The 26,974-nt window shown below is 42.3% G+C and overlaps 1 protein-coding gene across 1 annotated transcript in view; it reads right to left on the bottom strand.

The window, feature by feature from the left end:
• Positions 1 to 26,574, bottom strand: part of roraa (RAR-related orphan receptor A, paralog a) — a 172,152-nt gene extending 145,578 nt beyond the window's left edge. Inside the window, exon 1 of the mRNA XM_056416824.1 lies at positions 26,297 to 26,574. Coding sequence (XP_056272799.1) covers positions 26,297 to 26,450 — 154 coding nt within the window. The 5' untranslated portion in view covers positions 26,451 to 26,574. The remainder of the gene's footprint in view (positions 1 to 26,296) is intronic.
• Positions 26,575 to 26,974: the final 400 nt, after the last annotated feature.

Consider the following 26,974-nt stretch of genomic DNA (forward strand, 5'->3'; position numbering starts at 1 on the left):
TGAGCTCTTCTGCAAACCAGAAGGCACAGAGGTGAGAGTGGGCATATTAAAACATATATATAAATAAAAACTCCCACTAGCACACCCACTGAGGTGTTACAAAATACAAAATGAAGTTCAAGTACCCAACAAGTGTTGGAAAAGGAAAAATAAAATTACTTTTTAGAGGTACGGGTGTATTTTATCAATCCATTAATCATCATTTCACTCTGAACTAGATCTAAAGACAGAGAAAAAGAAGCTGTGGTTTGCTTGAATTTAACTGTTCCCTGCATGTTAAGACATACTAGAAATGGGATTTATATCTCTCCCTACATGATGGTGGTCAGGGTGATAAAAAAACAACAGCAGACGAAACAGTGCTGGCCTCTGTTCCCTCGACTTCACACTGTGCCGTTTAAAATAATCATTAAATAGTTCACAAGTTTATTCCAAATCAAATTTCATCAGAAAGGATACTGAAATGATACTCTGAAAGAAAATGAATGAGGATGAAACATTGAAGCATATAAGTTATAACCTCAGGGAAAGTCTTCGTAATTCCTGCAAATACGGACCTTTGAGAAAAGTAGGAAACTGAAGGCGGTTAACAGCGAGCCATCTTGTTACAAGCCCGCTGATTTAAAAAGACTTGGGCCAAAAAGGGGGAAATAGACATGTCAAGCAGAGCTTTACTGAAGGTCAGACTAGCCTACTTGCAGTGCGGGCCATCTTCCCCTCAAGCCATTTAGCTTTAATTTCCACATCTGATATCACAAAACGTGCTCTCTTTGTAAGAAGGATAAGCGTAGCATTGGCCAGAGCTAAAAATAATAAGTCTGAGATGTTAAGAGACCAAGGTTTGTTCTCCCAAGTCATTAGCTGAGATAGCCGGATACTGACTGTTATTCCCTGAGAGGCGCAGGAGGAATGGTGCATCGCCCGCTCTTGCCTTCAAAGTCATTCCAAAGAGTTTGGTCACCTCCAAATAAAAGGAATCTCCAAGAAAATGTAATTAAAGAAAACATTACTGACGCGATCAAGATCTGTGTTCTGATTTGAGCGTGATGCTGAAGTAATGCTGCGACAAGTTACTCATTTAGTCACCGAGTCAGAACCTATCAAGTCAATTTAATGATGATTATCCGAGCACCCGATGGATGACAAGCTGCATCGAGTGCATAAAGATAAGAGCGTCGTCAGTGCACACTGGGGAGATGCTATCAATGCCCCTGTGAAAGCAAAGATGAAAAAGTTCAGTACTCATGGAAGAGATCAATTACAGAAAACAAGAATAGTTAATTTGTTGCCAGCAGATAATCAAACCGGATTAATCTGATAAAAACAGATTTTAAGGTGCCGTGGCAGTGGATGCAGTGCGCGAGTCAAAATGTTCACCGCTTTATAAGACGGCCGGCTCCACCTTAAAACAACAGAATGGTAGATTTGATACACAGTCACTCATCCTGCCCCGTTGACAGCAATGAAGGTAAAAAGTTAGGGGCTATAAAAATGATATACATGACAACGGCATTTCATCATGTGTAGTACGAGCTCCCAGATACTCGCTGTTAGCTCAGGACCCAGAGGAGTGTCTGCATCTCCATGATAAACTCATCTGGCATGATTTATTAACTAGTGAATCACAGTCTGCTCTCGCTACGTAACGCAGACACACACACACACACACACACACACACACACTCGCTACTCTTCAGCTTCTCCTGAACAGTAAGCCTTTCCACAGGGACAGTCAAAGTCATTAGCACCTCTAAACTTTCTCCATGCTAATTTTTTACTTTGATATACTGGGTAGCTCATTTAAAACATAGTTTAGAAACAGTGCGCTGATGTTTAAAACTTTCACGACCAATACAACGTCGTACTGCTCCCACAGAACTGAGCTCACTCGCAAATTGTGCAAAACTTTAATAATGCTTCTTGGAAAACGCAACTTTCAAGTTCCACGGCTTGAAAAAAAGTCATGACACGTTTCACTGTCGGCTCATCCGTCTTCCCGTTGATCGGGGGTGCCTCCCCTCATCAGCGCCACGCTCTACTCTGGCCAGATTGACCTTGTGGAGGTTAGGCGAAGGCAGCTGTCTTATCACATCGGCCCTACCCCGGTCTCAAGCGGTCCATCGAGTGCACTGCTGGCACCAGACGGCACAAAGAATGCTGGCATCATTTCATTCTTTGAGCCTCCATCTGCCTCGACTCTGACCAAGGGGCTACTTCTTATTTTAGAACATCTATTCGCATCCTCGCGTCCGTGTCCGCCCCACACAGACACCCACCGGCCCATCACCCCCGTCCCATTTACCCCTCACATCCACTCTTCAAAAGCAAAACTTGGGCTCCCAAGGCGGAGCGAGCCTGAACTCTATAAAGTAGACTGGAAACATCCATGTCCTTTCCCAAACTTTGTCAGGTGAAGGATAGTGGTTCAGCTCTACTGGACAGAGGAGCAGCATTGGCCTCACACTTACACAGCACTTTCAAAGGAAATCCCAGACAGCCGGTGCAAAGGCAATATTCAGACACTTCTTCACTTTGTAATAAGTACAATTCATTCGTGCAGTGGTCATTTCAATAGCTAAAACATGTGTGAAGAGTTTACCGAGCAGGTCAATAATATGTATATAAGCTATACTCTTTTCCTGAGTAAAAAACATAGACAAGATTATCACAGATGGGCAGTTTGAGTATCCTAAATATTCACAAGTAGAGTGCAGCATATGTTTCTGTGGCCACCAAAAGCGCTTCCAATTCAGAAAGATTTCCCATCATCTAACAAATAAAACCCTGTTTGTCAGTATCGCTTGCTCTTACTCATTCATTGTTGCCGTTTTTTCCCACACATACATGCAGTAACTATGTAGAGACATATAACAACACTCTGCACATGAGGTGTTAGGAAATGCATCACTTCATTTTAGGACTACGATAACAACCTGACACACCAGGCTGGGGACCACCACATCTGTAATGATGGATGGCCATCATATTAAAAGATATCAAAGTAACCCCAAAAGAAATACATTCTAAGTGACATCTGTGTATTACCGAGGGGAAACGGTTGCACATAATTGACTTCATGTGCAGCGAGAATGAGATCTGGCGTGCAGCTGACAGCTCCGCGGAGATAGTGAAGTTGCACTGTGCTGTGGTGAATGACGGACTGCGAGGACCAAACTGGTGGTAAACAACGTCAGTTTCTTTCTATTCATAGGGTTATTTAGAAATGGACTTCAGAATATGCCGAAAAAATGTAGTTCACCATTAGCTTTTCATATGCAGAAAGTTGTAATTTTGATCCGAGACCTTCTGCCATGTGTATGCTTCAACATTGTTGCTTCTGTTACCACCTTGTTGGCTGGCCCGGTACGCGTAAACTCAGAGCCAAGCCGAGAAGTGAAAGATTGCCAAAGAAATGTCTGGCAGGAAAGAAATAGTTCTCTCCTGCTGGATAAACCTCCACGGTAGAAACGTACACCTGAGGCCACGACTGAACCAGAACAGTTGACTTGTTGTGTGTGCGTGGTCTCACAGGTGGGACTACATTAATGTCATCATACCCGACTTCCAAATGAATACACCTCTGAACAAGCAACATACGATTATATCTGAGGCGATTCTTAATTTGGAATTCATCCAAATGATGGCCAGAAAGACGCAAGTATGGAGCTCAACTCTTTAAAGGGCTTCTGGGACAGAGCCGGATTGAGCAGCTTGTTGCGTGAGTACTAAAATGTAGTCCACTCAGAAAGATAAACTTCAGTTCTGTTGTCCATGGCCTCCACTTCTTGAACTTTTGGCTCTGCAGCTTGTGTTCCTCGTGTCCCTTGGCTGCTCTGTGCTAGTAAATTGTCTATTCTCCAGTCTTGTTCCGTGTTTAAAGATTACTCTCCAGAGTCTGCATCACAGCCGTTAGTTTGGAATTCATAGCAGCGCGGCTTAATAAATCACAATCCCGAACTTAGCTCTCCTCAGTCACCTTTTTTGTTCCATCTAACACCCCAATTCCCGGCAGGCTGGGCACACAAAGGCATGTAAGACCTGTGCTGCTCGGGAAGGGAAACAAACAGGTGGTGTAAACCTCGGCGGGCCCGATATCTCTGCACGAAGCCTCCCTGACTCTGTCCTATCAAAGCAGGTTGTGAGACCTTACTGCAGTTTCCTGATAGTTCCTTGCTATGCACACTTAGCAGCCTCTGGGAAAAGCACTCCAGGTGCTCATTGACTTGCATGAAGGCTGACTTTAGTTCTCACACTGGTGGATTTGAAAGACTGATGAGCTGCTATTGATCTCTTGCAGTAGATGCTTTTTCTCATGTACAAAGAAGATTATATGGTAGGTATTAGCAAGTAAAGGATTTTACCAATTATCTTCACCTGTTAAGCCTGAAAGAATTACAGCAGCAGATACATTTAGCATCCTTTTGACCACCAACCCTTGTTAACGCTACCCGCGGAGGAAGCATGTGAATCAGCCTGATACAATGAGCACAGAGTTGAAATGTAGACTGCTATTACCCGCGAGTGCTGCGAGACGCCCAGCATACGTGAGACGCCGTTTGCTTTCAAGGACACCGAGGATCCCAGGGTACTTGTTGAAGAGGAGGAATATTATTAACCCCAGTGGCATGGCTTTCCATTTCTTTATATTTCACAGGCGAGAATCGTCAAACCATTATATTACGACATTTCTTTCAATGGTGAAAGCTAATTTGACTTGGGGAAAATTGTTCGGCGTAAGGTCACAACAATGCCACAACAATGGCGGAAATGGGGCATTTTAAAAATAACTAGACAGGGGAGGAAACTTCAGCAACACAAGCTGTTCTTTTTTTCTAGGCCAATGTGAACCAGCTTGCCATGACTAGACACTTGTCTAAGTTAAAAAAGAAAGTAACACACTTTTACTTTCGAGAAAAGCCAGATGAGAGTTGATAGATGCACAACTTGTTTTAAGAATTCCAGCTTCACCGTTCACTTTGGGAAACTTTGTAAAAGACCTTGACAATTCTCAGATGACAAATTTGTCTCTCAATTCATCCTACAATAGCAGATCAGGTTGGAAGGGCGGAGCCATTGGATTAAAAAGGGACATTTGAGAACAAAGAAGCAGTGTCTGAAATGACCTTTTTGACTCGTCTGAAAGGTGCTGACAAACTAAACAAGACTAAATGTTTGAGGCCCCACTAGTAGGTCAACGAAGCGGCAATGTGTGATACGCAAAAGTGTTAGTGACAACCACACCGATGTTCTTAGAGCCGTGCTGCCAGAGGGCGTACAAATGTAAAGTCTCACCTCAGAATGGCACTAGCAAACAGGTCATTGAATCACACACACCTCAAATGGGTTTTCAAAGTATGAATATGTACACTACCGTTCCAAAGTTTGGGATCACTTAGAAATGACTTTATTATTCAAAGAAAAGCACTGTTTTTTCAATAAAGATAACATTAAATTAATCAGAAATACACTCTATACATTGTTAATGTGGTAAATGACTATTCTAGGTGGAAACGTCTGGTTTCTAATGAAATATCTCCAGAGGTGTATAGAGGCCCATTTCCATCAACTATCACTCCAGTGTTCTAATGGTACATTGTGTTTGCTAATCGCCTTAGAAGACTAATGTCTGATTAGAAAACCCGTGCAATTATGTTAGCACAGCTGAAAACAGTTATGCTGGTGATGTAAGCTATATAACTGGCCTTCCTTTGAGCTTGAAGTTTGTAGAAAAAAATTAATACTTCAAATATTAATCATTATTTCTAACCTTGTCAATGTCTTGACTATATTTTATATTCATTTGATAAATAAAAGTGTGATTTTTCATGGAAGACACAAAATTGTCTGGGTGATCCCAAACTTTTGAACAGTAGTGTACATATAACATAATGAGAATCAGCCACAAACACATAAGATATATATTGTGTTTAAGTGGGTTTATTTATGTAAGTTGGGCACTACAGGAAACACTAACCTAAATCAAATAGAGTCCTTGAATACCCAAAGTAAAATTCAAAGCAACTTGGCCATTATTTACATTGCTAATTTGAAGCAAAGCTGGCACCAGAGAAAAGGTCACACTGTGACCAAAATGGACAAAGTTCTTCTGTGGAGTATGACAGCCTGAAGTAATGTTCATGGTCATCTGCCCTTTACCTTTCGAAAGATGTTATGTCCATGTGGAAACTCTGACCCCGACAGTGGTGGTAAAGGTCAAAGGGTCACCGCAGTAAAACAGAGGCTGGCAGGGTGAGACCTGTTGGTGTGGGTCCCACATGAGCATATGTGTGTGTTTAAGGAAATGTGTTCAGAGTTCTTCGGTCCTGATGATTGTGAAAGTGCGTTGGTGGGAATCTAGCAATTAATCATCAAGAGGTCAAGGATGGAAGTGTCGGTCAAGTAGCGATTTCACATTCCAATGGCACAAAAAGAAAGGTCAGGGGATCACCAAAATATTCAGGAACCATTCTGTGGAGACCTTAAATAAACACCAGATGTAATTGCAATCCTTCCAGCAGTTTAAAATACTTTGCTCTGCACCAACGAGCTGGATGACCCAACAGAGTGATGGACATCCGCATCCAGAAATACCTGCCAACACTGTTTCCCAGTGAAACTAAAAGGACGGCCTCCCGGTTGCAGCTTACATCCATGTCCGTCTGAAACGTCATCACTTTATCATTCTATGTCATTCGACGATGTGAAATTGGCACAATTAGCAAATTAATTATTGAGTTATAAACATGTTTTTTGAGGTCCCAGTGACTTGTAACCACCAGAATCTAATGGGGTGAATCCATTCGAGTTGGTCCAAGTGGATGTTTATGCTAAATTTGTAAGAAATTCCCTCCAGACATTCTTGAGCTATTGCGTTCACAATAATGAGACAGGCGGACTGACGCATATGGACAGACGGACAACCTGAAAACACGAGGCTTCCAGGCACCGCTATCGCCGGCTGAGACGCATAAGAAATGACAAATGTATAATGGAGCCCTATTTGTTGATGAGTGTATCTCAACGTTTGTAGAAGGAAAAGTTAACAAGACCCAGATGCTAATACTGTGAAGGGAGTCGGAGTAGCAGGCAGCCAATCCGCTTCCGGTTTGACACACAGCTGCAGTTTAGATCTCGCTTAAACCGATTTCACACATGACATTTTGTTTGCAGGTCTTGGAGAGCACCACCCGTTACCTGCTCGAGGCTACAGGAGACGCTACCAGCATGAAACCGGCATCTCTGACCTGCCTGGCAACATCAATTTAGAGACATGTTTTTTCTTTTTTTTATGTCGATAGAGTCCGAAAAAGGGCCTCGGAGTGCGATGCTAAATGGTGGGAGAGCTCTCTTAATTTCCCCCATGCTAAGGAGAGGTGTGCAAATGCAGCCAGGGACACATGGCTATAACAGAATATTTTTGTATTTGATATGCCGAGATCGGACCCGATATAGATCCTTATGCCGATACGTGAACATGCTTCAACAACATACCGTGCAAACAGGAGTGTTACCGTAGGGGGTATTATTACTGATTCATCCACCAAACACACATTTTACAAAACATTTAGCTCTTGGCAACTGTTTATTTCAGACCTGGAGTGAAATGACTGGAAGAGCGAAACACTGCAGAAAGTGGGGCTTAGCAGGTGTGCTCTTACTCTTTTCTATTCTGCATTGGACATGGCAGTATGACAATATTCTGTCAACCATCCTTAGTGACACAAGACTCTGGAGCTCCCCTATAATTAACCCTGGCGGAGCTCCAGCCCAGGTAGTGCAGGAGGCCCACTGACTGCCAGCATGTCTGGCAGACAGCATCCATTCCCCAAACCTGGAGATGATCCTGCACAGGAGACACGTTGACACTCTCCACCGCGTACACGGTGGAGCTTCAGCCAACAGACCCATCTGTGGAACTCATTATTAGATCACTGCTAAAGACTCGAGCAAGACCCTCCACACTGAACCTCACTTCTGCAGCTATGTTTCTAAGCTGCCCATATGCATGACTGTTCTACAGGATTATAAAGTATATTACATGTTCGCGATATATTCCTCATTCACACCTGCGTGGTGGTGTGGAAGGCATATTTCTTTGTTTAGATGGTAATTAATGAATATAAATGACAGACGGCAAAATATGTGCCCCTTGTAAGATGATGAAACCTAAATATGTGAATGGTGTATAGCTTGTAGAACTCCAACTGCATACTGTATATAAAGCTTGGGAACATTTCCAAAGCATCCAGAAGTGCCATTATTCAGCATCAGCATTTCTTAAAAGGGCCCATAAGAGCTGTAACATTCCCGGTACCGTCTCAGTCGTTGCTGGATAAAGAGAATCCATAAGCCCCTCATTGTTAGCAGTTTGACCAGGTGCTTGGCACATAAATCCCCCATATTCATCTGCCAAATACTGATTGGCTCGCACACAAGACTGCTAACGTCTCCTTCTGATCACTGGTCTGAAAAAAGAAAAAACATTGTTTCAAGAAACTGGACTCTGTATGGAAAATGATATTCAGATATCTCTTTTGAGAAAAGAAAGAATGGAATAATAAACTTTAATCTTATAGCTGTGGATATAGTGTCATTGTTTTATAACAATGAAACATTATCGTTATCCCATTATATGTCTTTGGTCATGATATGTTACCCAGTTCCAGATAATACAATGCATATCATCGTACATAAATCAAACTAATCATATGTGCCATAATGTTAATGCTTCTGCACAAATGAAAAATAAAAATAAAAGACAGTCCAGTGAAATCTAGTCTTTTTAAAATATTAATATGAACCTGGGGTTAACCTATTCTTTACAAAGACTAAGAATCAATTATAAATGTTGAAAAAACCGAGGGGCTTTTCATAATGTCTGCAATATTTTTGACTAGATTGATTTAAGTGTTTTTCATCAAAGGTAGCGTAACACCAAAGCTGCCACATTTCCTCCCCTTCACAGTTTTGCCGGCACTTTTCTTTCAGAATGATTGATTCATGAATGGATGACTGCACAGGCCTGGTGTGCAACTCACTGTTTCTTTCATGCTGCCGACACAATCTGGTTTGAAACATCTTAAAAAGGTTTCTGGTATAATGTTTTACACACACCACGTGATCAGAATAGATAATGTTCATAATTCAGATGCAGGCTGTATTAATCATATATTGTATAAACACAAACTTCATTGATTAGTGTAAATCAGGTGTGATCACATTTGACTTATTTTTAATACAAAAGCTTCTCGTCTGTTGTTGCTCGACTTATTAAATACAAAACACACTTGCAGTAATTTAGCATCATTAAATTCTCAATTATAAGCTGTCACTTTATAACGGACAGTGAGCAATTTCATTGATTTTTTTAAGTGAATAGGATCCACTGAGCAACGATGACACTAATTGCGCCACGAAAACTCTTGAGTCGAGCCACAGATAAACACAAGCGACATCTTGGCATGCATATCCATACCGCTACACGTTAAAGACGCTCACAGCGTCTGACGGCTTTGATGTCCTTCAGTCGCCCTGATATTTCACTTCTTTCAACACCCTGCTCTAGTTTCATGGCGTGGATTTCTAAAATTGTACAAAATAACCTTTATAGTCAAGATCCCAGAGGGAGCCTTCTTTTGAGTTGCAGCCTACGAGCATCTACAAATAATGTTATCGCGATGCAATTACCGGGAAGCTACATTTTCATTTCATATACAGGACTGTCTCAGAAAATTAGAATATTGTGATGAAGTTCTTTATTTTCTGTAATGCAATTAAAAAAACAAAAATGTCATGCATTCTGGATTCATTACAAATCAACTGAAATATTGCAAGCCTTTTATTCTGATTTATTGCTGATTATGGCTTACAGCTTAAGAAAACTCAAATATCCTATCTCTAAATATTAGAATATCATGAAAAAGTATACTAGTAGGGTATTAAACAAATCACTTGAATTGTCTAATTAACTCGAAACACCTGCAAGGGTTTCCTGAGCCTTGACAAACACTCAGCTGTTATAAATCTTTTTTTTAACTTGGTCTGAGGAAATATTAAAATTTTATGAGATAGGATTTTAGAGTTTTCTTAAACTGTAAGCCATAATCAGCAATATTAAAAGAATAAAAGGCTTGCAATATTTCAGTTGATTTGTAATGAATCCAGAATGCATGACATTTTTGTTTTTTTAATTGCATTACAGAAAATAAAGAACTTTATCACAATATTCTAATTTTCTGAGACAGTCCTGTATGCTGACCTGTTGCCTTCATCCTAATTTTAAATTTCATTTAAAATCCCCATTTCTCAATCTGCTATTTAATGGATGTTCAAAGGCACCAGAGGTCTGATTTGTTATGAAACAATCAAAAGCCAGTGATGATGCTTGTTAAGCTTCATCATGTTCAGCATATCCAGCTGGCAGACCATCATTACACACAATCACACTTGCTGGCAACATCCTCCGAAAGCTTTAAAACAAGATTGTCATCTCTTGATATTTAAATCCTCGTATCTAAATTAGAAGTATAAATCAGAAGTATAAAACATTATTAGGAGATAACAGATTCATCAGCGATTGGATCTTTTTTTACTTCACATGGTTTCAAATTACAATGTCATGTCACCTTTTCCCATTATGTACAAAATGGTATAAATCATTTTATGGAATAGATGGTTGCACTTGTGCTGTCGTTAAGGGTCAAACAATACCCAAATGTATGACACGAGTTGAAACCACCCAGTGCTCCCCAAATCAGCTGGTCACAAAATACCCTTCTGTTCCCACTGTCACCTCCTGGTACCTTCACGCTTAGTGGATATATCTGGGAGGGAGGGGGAGGCCGAGGAGAGCCAGGAACCAGGGGCTGAGGCCGAGGAGCCTGGGTAAATTAGCCAAACCACTTAGGTGATTTCAACTAAAATTAGCAGTGCTGCCTGTGGGCTCCATCAATTCTGAACTTGCTCAAACTCTGACAAGCATGGGGGAACTTTTCCCCCTGGCCCGCTATCTTGGAGCCCCCACTGTCTGGCTCCCTCTCTTTCCTCCTTACACCTTTCCTCTGCTCCCCCTCCAAATGTTACTATGGAGAGGTCCAATTAGGGCTCAAAAAACACTATGCATGAACACCACGGTACTTCCCGACCTTGCGAGAAATTAATTTTCTTCATGTCTTACCTCATTCATGTCAGGAGCAAGAGTAGCTCGTCAATGTAGGAACATGTTGTCAATATATTAACCGAGAGTGCCAAGGGTTGATAAAAAAATATATATAAAATGTAACATTATTTTAATCAGAAAGCACAAACCAATGGTGTTAGTGTTTGGTGCTGTGGTGCAATTCATGTTCAAGGTTCATATTCAGCATCCAGTCATACGGTCGCAGGTGATCAGTGTTGTTGACACACAACAATGTGGTCGCTATGAAACCCCATGATGTGGATGAGGAGGAACACAATGAGCTGCCATTTCAAAAGGCTCATTTTGCAAAGCTGCAATTCAAATATTAGAAACGGAGCAACAGAGATTTCCTCTGTTATTGCATCGGCGGTGTGCGACACTCCAGAACAATGTACATAACATGAGGGAATGTTGCAATCTTTTGTTCGAATGCACATGCATGATGAATCGACAATGTCTTTTATAATCTGATGACATATGTGCAACATGTATCTACACCTGGCTCTTCTTGGCACCGGGTTTTCCCTCCTGGCCATTCTACCTAAACTGACAGGTGGCCACCCTGAAATGGAAAAATGTGCAACACATTTTGTATTTAGTTAGTGTTAATTGTCTTTCTGGAAGGCAATTCCAAAACGCTGCGTTTTAAACAGAAGGTACTGTTAAGAAACGTTCAAAGCAACATTGACGCCTGAATTATTTTATGAGCAGTGGGGATAAAACACCTTTTATTTAGCCACACAGACACCGCATCCATTCAGCCTGAAACATCCTGCAGAAAGCTCACGTTTGATGTGGGGAGCATTTCTGTTTCAACATACGTTCATGAAATCAACCGCACCAATTGTAAGGTGATTTTTATTAGCGTAATTAATTGCTCACAGTAGTTCAAGCTGCGGGGTGAACGTCGCTTTTCATTGCTAATCAGACAGCAACTCATCAGCACGCAGACGGCACGCAGACTGAAAAGGAGCACGGGAGCATGAAAACCCAAACACATGCGACTGAGCACACACACACACACACTCACACACACACCAACAAGCTGAACTAAATGACAACCTTTAAAAACTGCTGGCATGACTCTCAAAGACGTTCAATCAGACATGTAAACAAGCATAAAATAGTGACGGATCAGATTTGCTGCTCGAGTGACTGCCCGAGCCAACGCAGCCCCGGCAGATGAAGACAAAGACACTTCAGAGGAGGAAGTGCTCCGCTCCAACCAGCCAAGCAGACTAAATTGACCTATTCCTTAATCGTTTTTAATGAAGACAATGTGAGCCCCGAGTGCCGCCGAGACCGCGAGCACTGTCGCAAACTGGCTGCCGCACAAACAAAGCCGAGCAGCTGATTTTTAATTCTAAATTCTAAATCATCTCTCCCAGAGATTACCTTTCCCCCAACAGACTCTCTCTAATTTGTTCAATTAATGGGAATAGTGTTCCAATTAAAATGTCATATCCAAATGAATTTAATTTGGGAGGAAACTGCCTGTGACAATTGGTTGGTGAGAGATCTCTGAAAAGGAAAACGAATAAAGCGGTTATATTAACATCCGTCCATCCCTAGTGGGCTCTTGCTTTTTATTTCTTTTTTTTTATTACTTCACAAGATACCTCACCATCCTGTTCCAAAATAAAATAAATGTTCATAGAGTTAAAATGATAGCTTGATGTATTGCCGTGCCCGTACATACAAAGTACACTCCACATACTTCCGTATGGCCCGACTGGCTCTCGTCTCCATTCGTCCCGACCGGATGTTGACATTAATGACTCGTACAGGAACCTACCAAGAGCCTGAGATACCAACAAGACACAAGATGTGATCACAGCGCTGTACAACAACACAGACGGCTGTTTCTTTTCTTGCCATTATGCAACTGCTAACATCTGTTACTTGTTCATGATGTGCAGCCTAATAAAGCTGCAAGATAATTTGTTGGGTTTAAACAAGAGCTTGATTTTTCATTTCCACACAGCTGAAGAAGATGGACCGGTGCAGACCTTTTTGTGCAATTAATGACCAAATCAAATATCACAAGGGTTAAAGATCTAACGGGCAAATTGGATGACATATTCCCTCACAAGTTAAATTAATTCATAATACTTCAACCTCCATTTCCTACTGGGCCAAGGCCGGTAAAAACATACGCGGACAAATGTTCTCATCTCTTTTGGGAATGTCGAGCGGAGGACATTTCTCTGGGAATATGCGAAGAGTCTATATTCCGCCTAACAGCTCCGGCAAACCTATTGTTTTGAGTTGACAAGGTGCTCCATGGAAGCCCGTCAGCTCCGATATCAGATTCGCCATTCTGACCTCCACCCTACTTCCAAGTGGGGCAAAAAGAGTGCACGTGAGAGGGAGAGAGAAGACTGGGTCAGTTATAGAGAGGAGATTTCCAAGGACAACTCCATCTTCCTAATGGAGTCACTAAACGAGGAGGAGGGCAACAGGAACAACGGCTCCCTCTGGGGTGAGAAGACGGGGCAGTGGTCGAGGTACCAGAGGATAACCAGCCACATGACGGGCAGCTCACCTGATCCATCAGCGGTACAATGAGGAGTCAACACGTCTATATCCGGCTATCATCTATCGTGTAGATGTCTTGATAAATATACCACCCTACTCTTCACTTCCTCTCGCCTTACTGTCGATGCTCTTGTCATCTCGCTTGGTTGGTGAACTACAGAGGATTAACAACCTGTAAAAAGTATTCAAACTGTCCAGGGGCCAGATTTCAAACACTTGGTTTATTATTGCACACCTCCCAGTTTTAAGCTGCGTTCACAAAACATCTCTTCTCGACCGCTGCTGGAGCGCTTCACGTGCAGCCGAAAAGTAAAAATACCTTTTTTTAAATAAAACATGGAGGGGGATTTCATTTGCGTCTGCCTCTTTACATCATTGTGCATTTTGATTCGGTATCGGTTTCCGTGAACCGATACCGAATCAGCATGTTGATATTAATATAATGCAGCTTTCGGAGTGTCCTCAGCCATATTTGAGCTTATTTAGCATCTTTTATCGCACTACATTCCCTTGTTCATTTTACACAAAACTATGGCCACACTATTCTTTTATCAGAGAAGGCACACAAAAGTACGAAGACACATCTCTTTTGTCTTTTGTTATTTAAAGCCTGACACGGTGCTGAAAATGTGGCCATTGCAACCATTTTCTCCATATGCCCCCAGACATCATCAAAAGACTATTTTTACTTTTTATTGGTAAATCATCAACTTTTATTTGAAAGTAAAACAAATGGCAGACGTTGCAGCCGCTTGGCGCACCACCATGTGGGCAGCGCTGCAAAGCCAGGCGGCCTGACGAATGCGCGGCCAAGGCGAGCTGGAGGGAAGTGAAAGAGCCCTCCTCAAACGGCCCGTCGGCTTTCAAAGAAGCAGCCATTAGTGAGTGCTCATCAAGCGAGAACCGGGTCCCGTCCATTCCCCTGGTGAAGCCACAATGCCTCTACAGGAGGAGGGAGGCGGAGGACTACAGAGATGAGCCCCGGACCCAGTGGTGTTTCCGAGCGGAGTCAAGCTGCACGGCCCCGGCACACTCAATTCCCCGCCCAACTGTCACTGCTGGCACTCAATTCGGCCCCTTCAAGCACATAATCTGTGCTCGTATGGCTGTTAAACACCACAGACGCCGGTCCCTCACTCATCCCGTGCCATGGTGTTGTTGTGTCTGGCATCTCTCTGTCCATTATTGAGCCTTTAAAAGGACTTTCCTCAGCGTATGGCATCTTGATCTTTAACAAAGCAACTTAAGGACAATAGATTCTTTGCACATTTAGAAACGGATAATGTTGTGCACTCGCGGTAACAAAGGAAACATCATTAAATTCATATTGGTTGTGTGCTTCGGAGCGCGGTATAACCACAGCAATCATTCGCTCGTCGGTTCCTGCAGTGAGGGAGTATGGGAGCGCGGTGCGATCACCGGGAACAGGTGAGAGAGCCGACGGAGATTCTTGCAAGAGGGAGAATCATTGCATTAATCTCAGCGAACACAGTGGGGTCTGAGGTGGCACGCCGGAGATTCCCATTTACGGCCATCTCTCCCGATGACGGAGCGATAATGTCACATGGGTCCAGGTGAGCGAAGAAATGGCAGCCTGCTTGATGCTCAGCCGGCTGCTTTAATTGGCTAAAACAAAGTAATTTGAGAGCGGTATGGGGGCAGAAGAGGGTAAATGATGGGACAGAAGGTCATCGCTTCACTTTTACTCTGCTGTGTGCCATCCACCGACACTCTCAGCATGTGCTACAGTTAATATTGAGATCCATTATACACAAGCGTTTCACCATCTGCTTCACACACTGAGAACCTGTGCTGCACTCCCTGGTATTGAATTTTAAAAAAAAATTATAATTGTTTGAGGATGTTGCATACGTTGATTCTTGGGGACCAGGAGATGCTCGGATGTTACTGATGGTTGGTGAATTATAACAAATTATATAATAGCATCAAACAGGCTTTATAAGGACAAAGAGCAGAGTATTTGGTTTATGTTCTCTGTACCCATATGGTGCAGCCGAAGCATGTGAAGAGTTTTCTGGATAGTCTACACTTCAAATGATATATGCAACCAATGGTTATTAGTATTATCAATAAATTAACTTAAGTCCTTAAATTGCTTATGTTGTTCCAGAAAATATTTTTTATAAATCTATTACATTCATTTGAAAGCTTAAGCACATTTAAAATATAACTCCAGCTTTACATGTGCTACATATCACATATTTCTCAAATACTGATGCAGTGTATTCATAATTTATCACAACACTGCAACGACCCTACAGACCATATCACACTCCCTTAATCAGTGTTTCCTAAAGTACACAAAGTACTATAAGATCACATATTTTCCGTAGTGATACTTCATCAAGACTTCCAATAAATAACCATGTGCGAAGACAGCATTTCATTAACACTTGTGTAGCTCTGTGTATGTGTGTGTGTGTGTGTGCATTCAGGCATGCGTCTGTCTCTGAGCGTGTGCTCAAGCGTGCGGGTGTGTGTGTGTGTGTGCATGCGCTCGTTTGAGTGCGTTGAGATAGACGATGCACCTGTGTTAAACAAATGACCCCCATGCCTGTGTTGGTTTCTCCCAGGTGCGGCTGATGCATGGATCATGTGGTGCAGAGTGCTCCGGGCCACATTGGCTCAATCGTCCTGGGATCACCTCTGAATGTGGCCCGGAATTTGCATTGAGTGAAGGAACGGTTCACCTCCTCGACGCATCGGAGGTGCAGGGGAGGAGTGTGCTAGACCAACCCCCTGCAGGCAGAATCAGGTGTTATCTGTCTGACTGGGGACAGCACCATCAATCTCTCCTGTCCACTTCCCTTTGCCCAGAATCAAATCAGCGCAGGGTAATACATCTGCGCTGACGACGTGCAGACAAGATAAGCAATTGAGTATGCCACAATGTTGCCAAGATTGCCTGATGTGAGAAGGGAGCAGTGATAATGTATTTATCACGACATGCAACTGGTTTCTACCAGCAAGGGGCCACTGGGATATAATGTGATATTGTTCACTTAATTGTTCAACTTATTCCTCGAGTCACATCAGCGCTCAATGCAGAAGCAGCAGTAACACCCACACCACCAACAACAACAACAACCAAGGTGCAAAGTTGTTATAAGTCAAACAACAGCTTTTGTGCACAGAAACCAAAATGCATAACAATCTGGTTTGGGTTCGATCTCGTGATGTTGAACAAAGGATTTGACTGACTAAAATATTGAATTCCTGGTGGAAAAAACAACACCTTTGAGTATTCGATTCAGCTCGTTCTATTTCACACACATTACCAGAGCTGCTCTACAAGGTTACATTGTAAGCCCAATCGTATTGTCCATTACAAGCCAACTCTTTTCATATCAACAGGAAAACAAACAGGCTTTTTCCACTTGGTAGGATTCTTGAGGACTTTATCTGTAAAACAATTATGAAAAGAAAAATTCTGTTATCTTCTCACATTTAGACCACCCGCATTTTATTCTTACATCAGTCACTAGTCACAGTTTCACTTGGCTCATTCAAAATTAAACAGTTTCGCTTTTAGCTTATTCACACAGAAGAAATGACATCACTTGAGCTCTGCTCTTTTCGCTGGTTACCTGTTATGTGAAGAACAGATCAGAAGATTTCACCTATTACTTTTACGAGCAGAGTGAGGTCTGGCCCCGAGACTAGCTGCAGACCTAAAAGCCCCCGTGAGCTCGCCTGCGGCCTCACATTCTCCTTCTTGCTGGTTCTGTACTCCAGACCAAAGATGACCGAGCTATTGATTTAGAGATAGAGGGATCATCGGCCGGCACGTCTAGCGTCATCTGTGAAATCACTTGAATATTATTGTGAGGTGCAAACACAATAAAAGCTCCAAAGTGGAAAATAACAAGTGCACTTTCTTGTAATCAATCTGGAAGACAAGGCCTATATTATGCCCCCCGGGCCACGAGGCGGCCGGGAGTTGAAAAAGCTGCAAAGCAGAAAAAAAAACACCGGGAGAATCTGAAAGTCCACACAAAGACGCACAAGGAGAGCGGGAGGAGAAGAAGGAGGTGAAATACCTCTGTTGACACCTGGTCTGGATGATAATCTGATGTGTGTATGATGGCTCAGAGTTTGAAAGGCACTTTGTCCAATTAGAAGTGTGCAGCACATTTCCACCTGCCCCTGACAGAGATGAAGTGGCTCTTTCAGAAGACGCTGTGGCACCGAGCCAGCAACGAGGGCCCGGACACCGCAAGTGGAGCACGCAGAAATTAATGAGCATCACTAGCCACACTTATTTGACACAAGACGACATCGAATGAATATTCCCTCAGTTAAACTGCTGAATGAAAACAGTTCATAAAGAGAGAATACTTTGATGAAGGGTTTGCCAAAAGTTCAAAAAGAAAAAACAATCGGATATTTCAGAATTCCAGACACTGATTTGTGTTTGATTTGGACTTTTATTTACGGTAAATTAAATTGGATTTAGACTTTTATTGATGAGCCACTATGCCACATAAGTACCTCGCTATAATCCCAATACGTAAGTACATGAAACAAATAAACTTTTAAAAGTAAAAAATAACTCCTGATTTGTACAACAACACTTGAAAGCAACAGGGATGGCTGCGTGCTGAGTTAATCATGAGTTCATAGTACAATGTATAAGGAGCGTCTGCACGATGTGCCACTATCAACATCAACCACAGGCCTTCATCTTCCTATTTCTGTAGGCCTATTTCTGTCTGTCACATAAAAATAGGCTTTTAACAACCCAGCGTGGCGTTAATTATTGCCTCTCAAGCACTGCATTAGTAAAATAAAGCTGCAAATATTGATTGATCAGACAGCTGATATTTGTCAGTGCATGAGAGCAGGACTCGTGGACCATACGTGGTGAAGAGGGACTGTCTCTCCATCACTGTCAGAAAGCAGCAGCAGCATTGCTGCTCTGATTGAGCCCCATCGTGCCACACTCCGTCTTCGTACGCCTCCTAAAGCAATCAATCCAGAGACATGCAGGAGCCAAATATTCATTAGTGCCTTCTTCAAATTCAAAGGCGGCCTTTTGAAAGTAACAAAAGAGCAGAGTTGTGTTTGACAGGCACATTACAATGATTCTATGACATACTGTGTGAGGCATGAACAATCGTGATCATCTTCTATTATTTCATGAGTAGAGAATTGTGAGCATTATTGTTGTCTGCCAGACGAGAACATCTGTATTGTGACGACCCCTCCTGTGTGGGGAGCCCAGTTATCTCAAAAAGATTATAGTCGTATGATGTTACACTCGGAAACGTATACAAATGCCTTTGATTTCACCAGAATTCTATATTTAAGATCAGTTTTAAATGACACAAAGGTCCGTAAAAAGACACGGACGATTGTGAGATGTTTCCATAAGAACAAGCTCATAGTTTCACACGGAGTGATTCTACATGATTAATACTTATGGGTATTGCTTATGAACTCAAGCCCATTGGCCCTCCGTAACTGGCAACAACAAAAAAAGGAGATGGGTTGCAATGTTAATAATTAGTTGGTTCTGCGCAAAAAAAAATGAGATTATGTCCAACATCACCAGATTTTAATCAAAGGCTGAAAATAGTAGCTGATTGTAATCGGCACTCAGAAGTCACCAGGGGTGTTTGAAGAGCCCGTCAAGCCTGAGAGTGGAGCTAATTCGATTAAGTGGTGGCAGTACCTGGAGGGGACGGATCTGTATCTCTCCCTTTTTTATTTATGAGATTAAGTCGCGCTTGTTATTCCAATATAAATAATCAAGCCAACAGAAATGACACTAATTTTCAAGTCGTTTTTCTCTCGTCTCCAAAAGTTTTTTGCTGATATTTTGATGACAAATAAACTTTGTAGAGTAATACTCCAGTGGTGATGTAACAGAAATGAGAGTGGAGGATGTGATATGTGAGCTTTGACTTGAATATTTGAATATTACCTCAGCCCAAGTGATGGGACTAGAGAAAAATCAAAAAATAGGCACTCGGAAAAAATAAAAAATAATTGCTCCAGCAACTACATTATTTATATTTGTTACATTTTAAGATGGATTTGTGCAAATGAAAAACCCAAACTGTTCACATGTGGTGAAATAATGATGTAGGAACTAATGACGCAAATCCTGAGACCACCTTAAGGAGTCTAGACGTTCCTAGTTATAGTTAATGAATCCTGAGAATACATGTGCAGACACTGTAAAGTTACATGATTATAACTCTCACCAGAGAAGAAAGCACATGACTTATTATGCCTTGTTACGGTGTCTTCGACGGCTACAACATGCAACACCTATTTCCATTTCCATCTTAGAACGATGTCATAGTCCACCACTCTACAGTCCTTTAAACAGAGCTGCCTGTGAGGACCACTTAGTCTTCAGAAAGCAAGACAAATAATGGTTAAGAGGCCCTTGAGGTGTACTTGTTTGGGCTAACATACCTCACATTTTACAACGTTGCCTCTTCCTGCTTTAAAGTGTGCACATGCACATAACGTCTGGGAGAGCCTGCGTGGCCGGGAGATGTTTCTCTCAAGTGTTCAACACTTGTCAGCGCTCTGCAGCCTGCATGAAGCCGTAAAGGCTCGGTGGTATGAACAAAAAAAAGTATATAAATATACTATATATACAGTGTATATAAGTATAAATATATCTTCTCTGAGAGTTCAAACACTCGTGACTTTGTGTTGACATGACTTGACATGAGGCAGTGTGGATGTATGCATCCAGTAGGACTTGGCTCAAAGATACCGTGTGAGTGCCGGGGTGTTCGTGTGAAGGGCTCGCCTACCTGCCCGGGAGCCTTGCACCCGCCACACTGGTAGAGATGTGGGAGAGATGTGAAAAGGCTTGGCTCTAGATGCGACAGAAGAATTCCTGAGAGTGATCCTTCAGACCCCTCTCAGCACCTCTCTCCCTCCAGGCCTCTTCTAAAGGGGCCCAATTCATATCAGAGAGGCACAGAGCAGCACGGAGCCAAGCAGCACCAGGACTCGGGTCACAGTGTACCGCATTAAATTTAGACTCCTTTAACGCCCTCCAATAATGCATCTGGAGTATTTCCGGTCATTACTATTCAGGCTTTTATTTCTAAGATACTAACTTCTGTAAATGGGCCATAGATCTGAGCTGTCATTCACCACTGGAGATTTCACATCAAATCTGGTGCCTGTCACCAGTTAAAACTTCCTCGCCAGCCCCAGTTAAGTCACTGGTGATTCAAACTCCAAAATAAACTGCCCCAAAAGAATAGAACTTCAGATTGGTCTAAAGTCAGTAGGACATTTCAAAACTTTTTTAAAATTAATATAGCCTATTTGGGCTTGCATTGCCATGCCCACAGTCGACACGCGATACATTTGAAAAATGACTTACAGGTTACCAAAATATGCAGTTACACCAGAACAGTTGTGCTATGCATTGTTAGAGTGTTTGATCCTATCCCTTTTTTTATTATGCCAGCACCAATTAACAACTTTTGAACAACCGCTGCACTTTAGACTGATTAGCGCTGTCAAAAAAAAAAAAAAAATGTTGAAGGTTCACATAGGTTCAAACTGTTCAAGTATCCATTTATGTGCATTATGTCCATGACACCGTGTGTCCTAACTGAAGGGATGATATGATGGAGGAGTTATCTCCTCATTTCACTGTAAAACCTTAAGAGGTGGCAGCTGGCTGGTCGCGTCTTACTCGCTTGTTGTCCTCGTTTAGCTTGACCGTACGTTACATTTCATCCTCAATCAATGAAACTGACGCCGTGTGACTCGCGTCACGTGATGCATTCAGTGCGCGCGAAGCAGGACGCCATGGTAGTGCTGCTATTTGTAACAACCAAATAATCTTTATATTTGATTGAAAGCACACGGACTCAAATAACTTGAACTTTGTAAACACAGTTTTCTAATTCATATTAGGTGCCACAGAAGAGATTTTGGAAACATGATTTGCTTACAGATTTCACCATGGGGTCCAGATGCTGAGGCTCATAGAGACTGAGTATTGAACTCAAGCACTGGTTTTAGTCCAGCCACTGTGTATATTCCTACTCGCTGAGGACGACCAATGACAATGTCTGAAATGTGGCTCCAATAAAATCCACAGGAGTCCTTTCAAGCAACTTTCCTCGTACCAAATACAGAAAAAGTTGCACTCAACATCTTCATAGGTTAGTGATGTTAGGCATGATTTATAACTCATTTCTTTGATGGGGAAGATTAAAAGCTTGAACGAAAATAAAAAATAAAAATCTTGAAGCCCCATAAATGCAGCACTGATACGGGTAACCTTAACCGCTTCTGCCATTTAAAAAAAAATAAAGCCACATAAATATTTAGGTTAAAAAGTCCCATAACATGCCTTTGTGCGAGTAAGCTGGACCTGTTCAATATTTGAAAACATCGAGTTTAAAAGTTGAGCCATTTATATCCACACTAAGACACTTAAGAGATGCAAACACAAAGTTTCTATAAAGAGACCAACACGCCTCACTGATCTGTCATATCTTATAATGGCTTTATTACAAAACTAAACTTTAACATGAAATATCATGTTTTATTGGACAGTGTTGGTATACAGATGTATACACAAAGACAATTATTTTTCATCTTAACAGGAAAATAATTAGTTTACGATATATCCAGGGTTGTCATATTTTTGGCATCGGACAATAGAAAGCAAAACAACCCACTGAGGGAAGACGAGCTAGAAAAGGACACAAGGGATTTTTTTTAATCTAACGGGACATAGAAATGTACAGCACTTTACAAATAAGCAGGACAATTTGAGCCCAGACTGTATTTCATTATTTGTACGCATTGTACTTATTATTTTAAACTGACAGCGAGGAAGAGAGGGCCAGAACACTGACATGATCAAATCTCAATCAGTTCTCATTTAACCACTAATCCTGATATTATGTTGACATTCACAGGTAGATCCTCTTGAGATAAGCAAGCTGCCGCACAATTGAAATTTGACCTTTGAAGCTCATAAAAATAAAAGACCTTTTTTTTTAACAAAAGGTAGCGTGTGCCAAAGTCTAAACTGGGAGCAGATGTCACCGGCTATGTAACAGCTCGGCGTACCGCCGGAGAAACACCGTTTATATTTTTCAGTTAAACTGTTTTATATTGTTGGTCTGAGGGGAACTTCATGTGAATAAATCAAATACCGAGCTTTGACTTCAAATAGGCAGATTATTAACATTTAACAATGTTAACGGTCTGACAGGTACCAATAAAAGAGCTCTTGATATCATCACCTCACCCACATGTAAGAATTGAAAACGCAGGAGGACTGAAACTGGATATTATGGTTCAGGCAGACAGCCAGAAAAAAAGGAGACACCTAATGGAGTTCCTCTGCCCGAGCTGAGGGCTCAGCTAGAAGCCCATACCTGTCTCTTCGTGCTCTCCAGCGGGCGGAGAGCCCTAATTCATTGAATTTCAGAAAGCCACGGGCTCAATAATGTTGCCGTCCACTCCAATGGCGAGCGAGCCCCATGCCAACTCCCGGCTTTCTGATATTCTGCGTAAAACCTTTTTTTTTTTAATGCCTCTGCGTTCCGGCACCTCATCCGTCTTGTGTCAACAACAACTGAATAAATGTTGCCACTCCAGCCGAGAGAGAGGGCGCTCATTTCGGTTGCGTGTTCGTTAAGAGAAGACTGCATTTGTGTGAACTCTTTCTACTTCAGCGACTAAAACTACAGTTACAAGTAACAGTTGTTTCCCTCAATGAAACACTTAAAATAGATACAAAGACTTGAGATGTTTAAATGTTGTGACATATTACACTACAACCTGGTATTTAGCATGAAAATATCAAAAGAGATTCAATCTAGAGATGAAACTGACGTAAGATAATAAGTAGGACACAATATATACGCAATATTTTCTCCTGTAAGAAACCACATCACACTTCAGCCAATTACAATTTTGACAATAATAAAAGGCAACTTCATGTTTGAGCCATCAACTTCACATCTTTCTCCCGAACAAAGGAACATGACGTCCGGATGACTCAATAACAAGCTTTTGTGCAGCACAAGAAAACAAGCTTCATGGACAGTGTCACATAGGGCACTATAACACACACACGCGTGCGCACACGCAGACACACACGCGGCTTCAGAGCTTTTCTGTGTGATTGTGAGGTTCAGGCCTCTGCAGAGACCGTGACCTTACATAACCACGCCATTAATATTGATTGTTTCCAAATTTGCAAACCGAGGGATCTTGCAATATGAAAATAACACGCTTTCTTTTTTCCAGTAATGATACCCACAGCCCTCCAAGGCCTGTTCTCTGACCCACTCAAGTCTTACAAGCAGACTTTCTGCTGAAGTAAGCCCTTTCTACTTAAAAAGGTATTAGCACTCAGGGTTAAAACAGTAAATGCTCAGCGTGCAGGATAAGAAATGTGCATCCTCAGAAAGTCTAATACAGCCGGTGTATAGAGGGAAACTGAGCTTGAGCAAGTGTCTGCCGCCTTTCAGATGTTGGTTTCTCTGGCTGAGTGTAGAGCTGTCATCCTAAAAAAGGTCTTACAGGACTGTAACACGACCGTGTGCCATAAACATTTATAGTTTTATTTTTGGAGTAATCTGAACTCAACTGTGCCGCCGCAATAAACCAACTGCAGTTACTTCATTAATAAAACACTTGTATACTGCATCAATGATTTATTAAATAACGAAATGAAGCCATCATTTCGTCATGAAAGCAAACTGTTCTTGTGCATGGACAATGTTCTGAATATTTCTCCATGATCCCACTTCCTGTATGACGGAATACACCGAGGGAGAGGCCAATACACATCGAGATGTCATCAACGCTGGTAAACATGACAGAAACTGAATCAGAACTCGACTTTGGCTTAAAGTTTTACAAAACTTCCTCAAACTTTTCTGAAAGCCCTCCACTAGTCACACTCTCTAACAAACGTGTGTATTTGTTGCGTAGAGGTCAAAATAAAGTTTCAGTGCAGGGAAACTCCTTTAAGGCTGCAGAGGTTGGCCCACTGAACATGTGTTGGGATTTTTTGTTTTTTTTCACCCATTCAGCATTACATAACAGACTGAAGGCGTTCTTTTTCCTGTCTTTCTCTTTCCCAGACGCACTTTAATCCTATGCATAAATGGGAGAGGTGAATATGGGTCAGCAGGTTAGGAGTGTCTCAAAGTCAGCAAAGAAAAGAAATCAATCCTTCCCAACAACCTGTCTTTGCCCCGTTATTACATAAGTGCTCCAGGCTGTGCCAACCCACAAAGTCGTAGTTTCCCTTCAGTGGTAGGCCTATAGAAATGCCCACTGAAGCGGTGATGTATTATTTGTTTTGGCTCTAATTAAACAGTCTTGGGTTTCGTGGAGAGAGGAGAGGGGTGGTTGGAGCACAGAAAGCAAAACTGATCTGCGATGATGATTTCTGCTCTCTGTTTATGGCTAAACCTGTTACATAACCAGCTTACATTCCACATTCAACATATTACACTCTAAATATACCCTTGCGCACAGGAAGAGCGCGCGCGCACACACACACACATAAACCACCGTGCAATGAAGTCATTTGCCCACATGTACACCGCTCGCCTCTGTAACGCACACACCAAATGTGACCGTCCAGAACCAGAGAGAAATCCGTCTTTCTTTGAACTTGGATGAGCTCGGTTCGCCTGCGCCGGAGACAGCCGAGAGCGAGCGAGGGGGTGTGGTTAAATACTGTACAACATGGACGGGACGTGGTGGATAAATCATGTGCAAATCAACGGCTCCTCGGCAGCGATGTGGGCAGACTGTTGACGGGCTGATTGCTCATATAAGTCCGTGTGGGCTCGATGGTGTGATCATGAGGCGCTGTGGTTGCCAAAAGGCGTGCAGCACCCCTTCATGCTCGCGGCAGTGTTTTGAGAGCAGCGGCTAAAACAAATTCCAGCTGCTTGGGCGTCTTTTTTTTTTTTGCACGCAGGAATAAAATCTGTAAACTGGAGATGTAAAACAATAAAATAAAATAAAAACAGCCAGCCGGCGTGTGTGCTGTATCGGGTAACAGTGGAGGACTCGACCCTCTGTAAAGGAGACTACTTGATCGATAAACTAGCCCACAGTTTCCAAAAGTTCACTTTTGACACTTTGACGTTACCGCGTCGGAGCGGTCCGGTTGGCCCTTTTTGACACGGGGGAAAGATCCTGCTGGTCCGGTTTAAGTTGCTGGGTAATTGATTTATCTTACAGTCAGAGTAAACGTGACATCTGTGACCGTATCACCCCCCCATGATTTGAGCTGTCAGTGGAGCCTGAAAACCAGCAACACACACACACTCTCACACACACACCGATCGAGGCATTAACACAAGCGAACGGGTAAAAGCCGCGGTGGCAGTAAATACAATTTCAAAAAACGTCCCCGTGGTTGGGTGATTATAAACAGTGTGCAGTTATTTAGGTGGAGGCGATTTAATTCATTTGGAAGTTTGATATTTAAAAAAAATCCGCGATCGGTCTTTTTTTATTTTTCTCACACAGTAAAAAAAATAACAAAATAAGAAGAAGTGAAAGGTGTTCCACTCTTACCTCTGTTGGTGCTTGAGCAGGTCTGCCTCCGAACCGGGGCTGGATGCTCCGCTTTCCGGAGCGTCTCCAGGTTTACCAGGGTTTCCCTGACAGGGGTAGCCGGCTCCGAGGCGCTGTTGCCCGGGTCGCTGGCTGGATCTGGAGGGGACTCCATGTTGAATTTCAGATGTTGCTGTTGGACTAGCGCTAATACTTCAAACTAATTCTACGCGACCTGTGAGCTCCGACACCACGTCTGGCGATGTAATTTAGGCTAGAAGTAAGAAATGAGAAATGCGAGTGTGTCTGGAGGAGGGTGTGTAGGTCTGATTGTCCACTAGCAGCGCTAGAGAGCTCCAGTCAGGCACACTGGGAAGGGAGAGGTTGTCAATAGCCGAAGAATAGATGTAGGCCTGAAAGTAATCCATGCTGATCGACCCTGCGCAGTCTGACACCGGAACGGCGATGTGTGATGGGGCTCCCGTCTCACCGGGATCAGCACGTGTCTACAGCTTATTCACAAGGTGGGGCAAATAGTCATAATAGTATTATTATTCGACCAGAAAGAAGATCTATAGACTGCTGCTGACATTGAAACTGAAAACTGTCAGCAACAAAAAAACAAAGACATGCATGTGCATCATCTCATGATCTAAACAGTTTATAAAGGGCAACTGAACTTAATAAGTAGGTTATTTG

Source organism: Pseudoliparis swirei, chromosome 6 (genome assembly GCF_029220125.1).
Source record: "Pseudoliparis swirei isolate HS2019 ecotype Mariana Trench chromosome 6, NWPU_hadal_v1, whole genome shotgun sequence".
In the NCBI taxonomy this organism is placed as follows: Eukaryota; Metazoa; Chordata; class Actinopteri; order Perciformes; family Liparidae; genus Pseudoliparis; species Pseudoliparis swirei.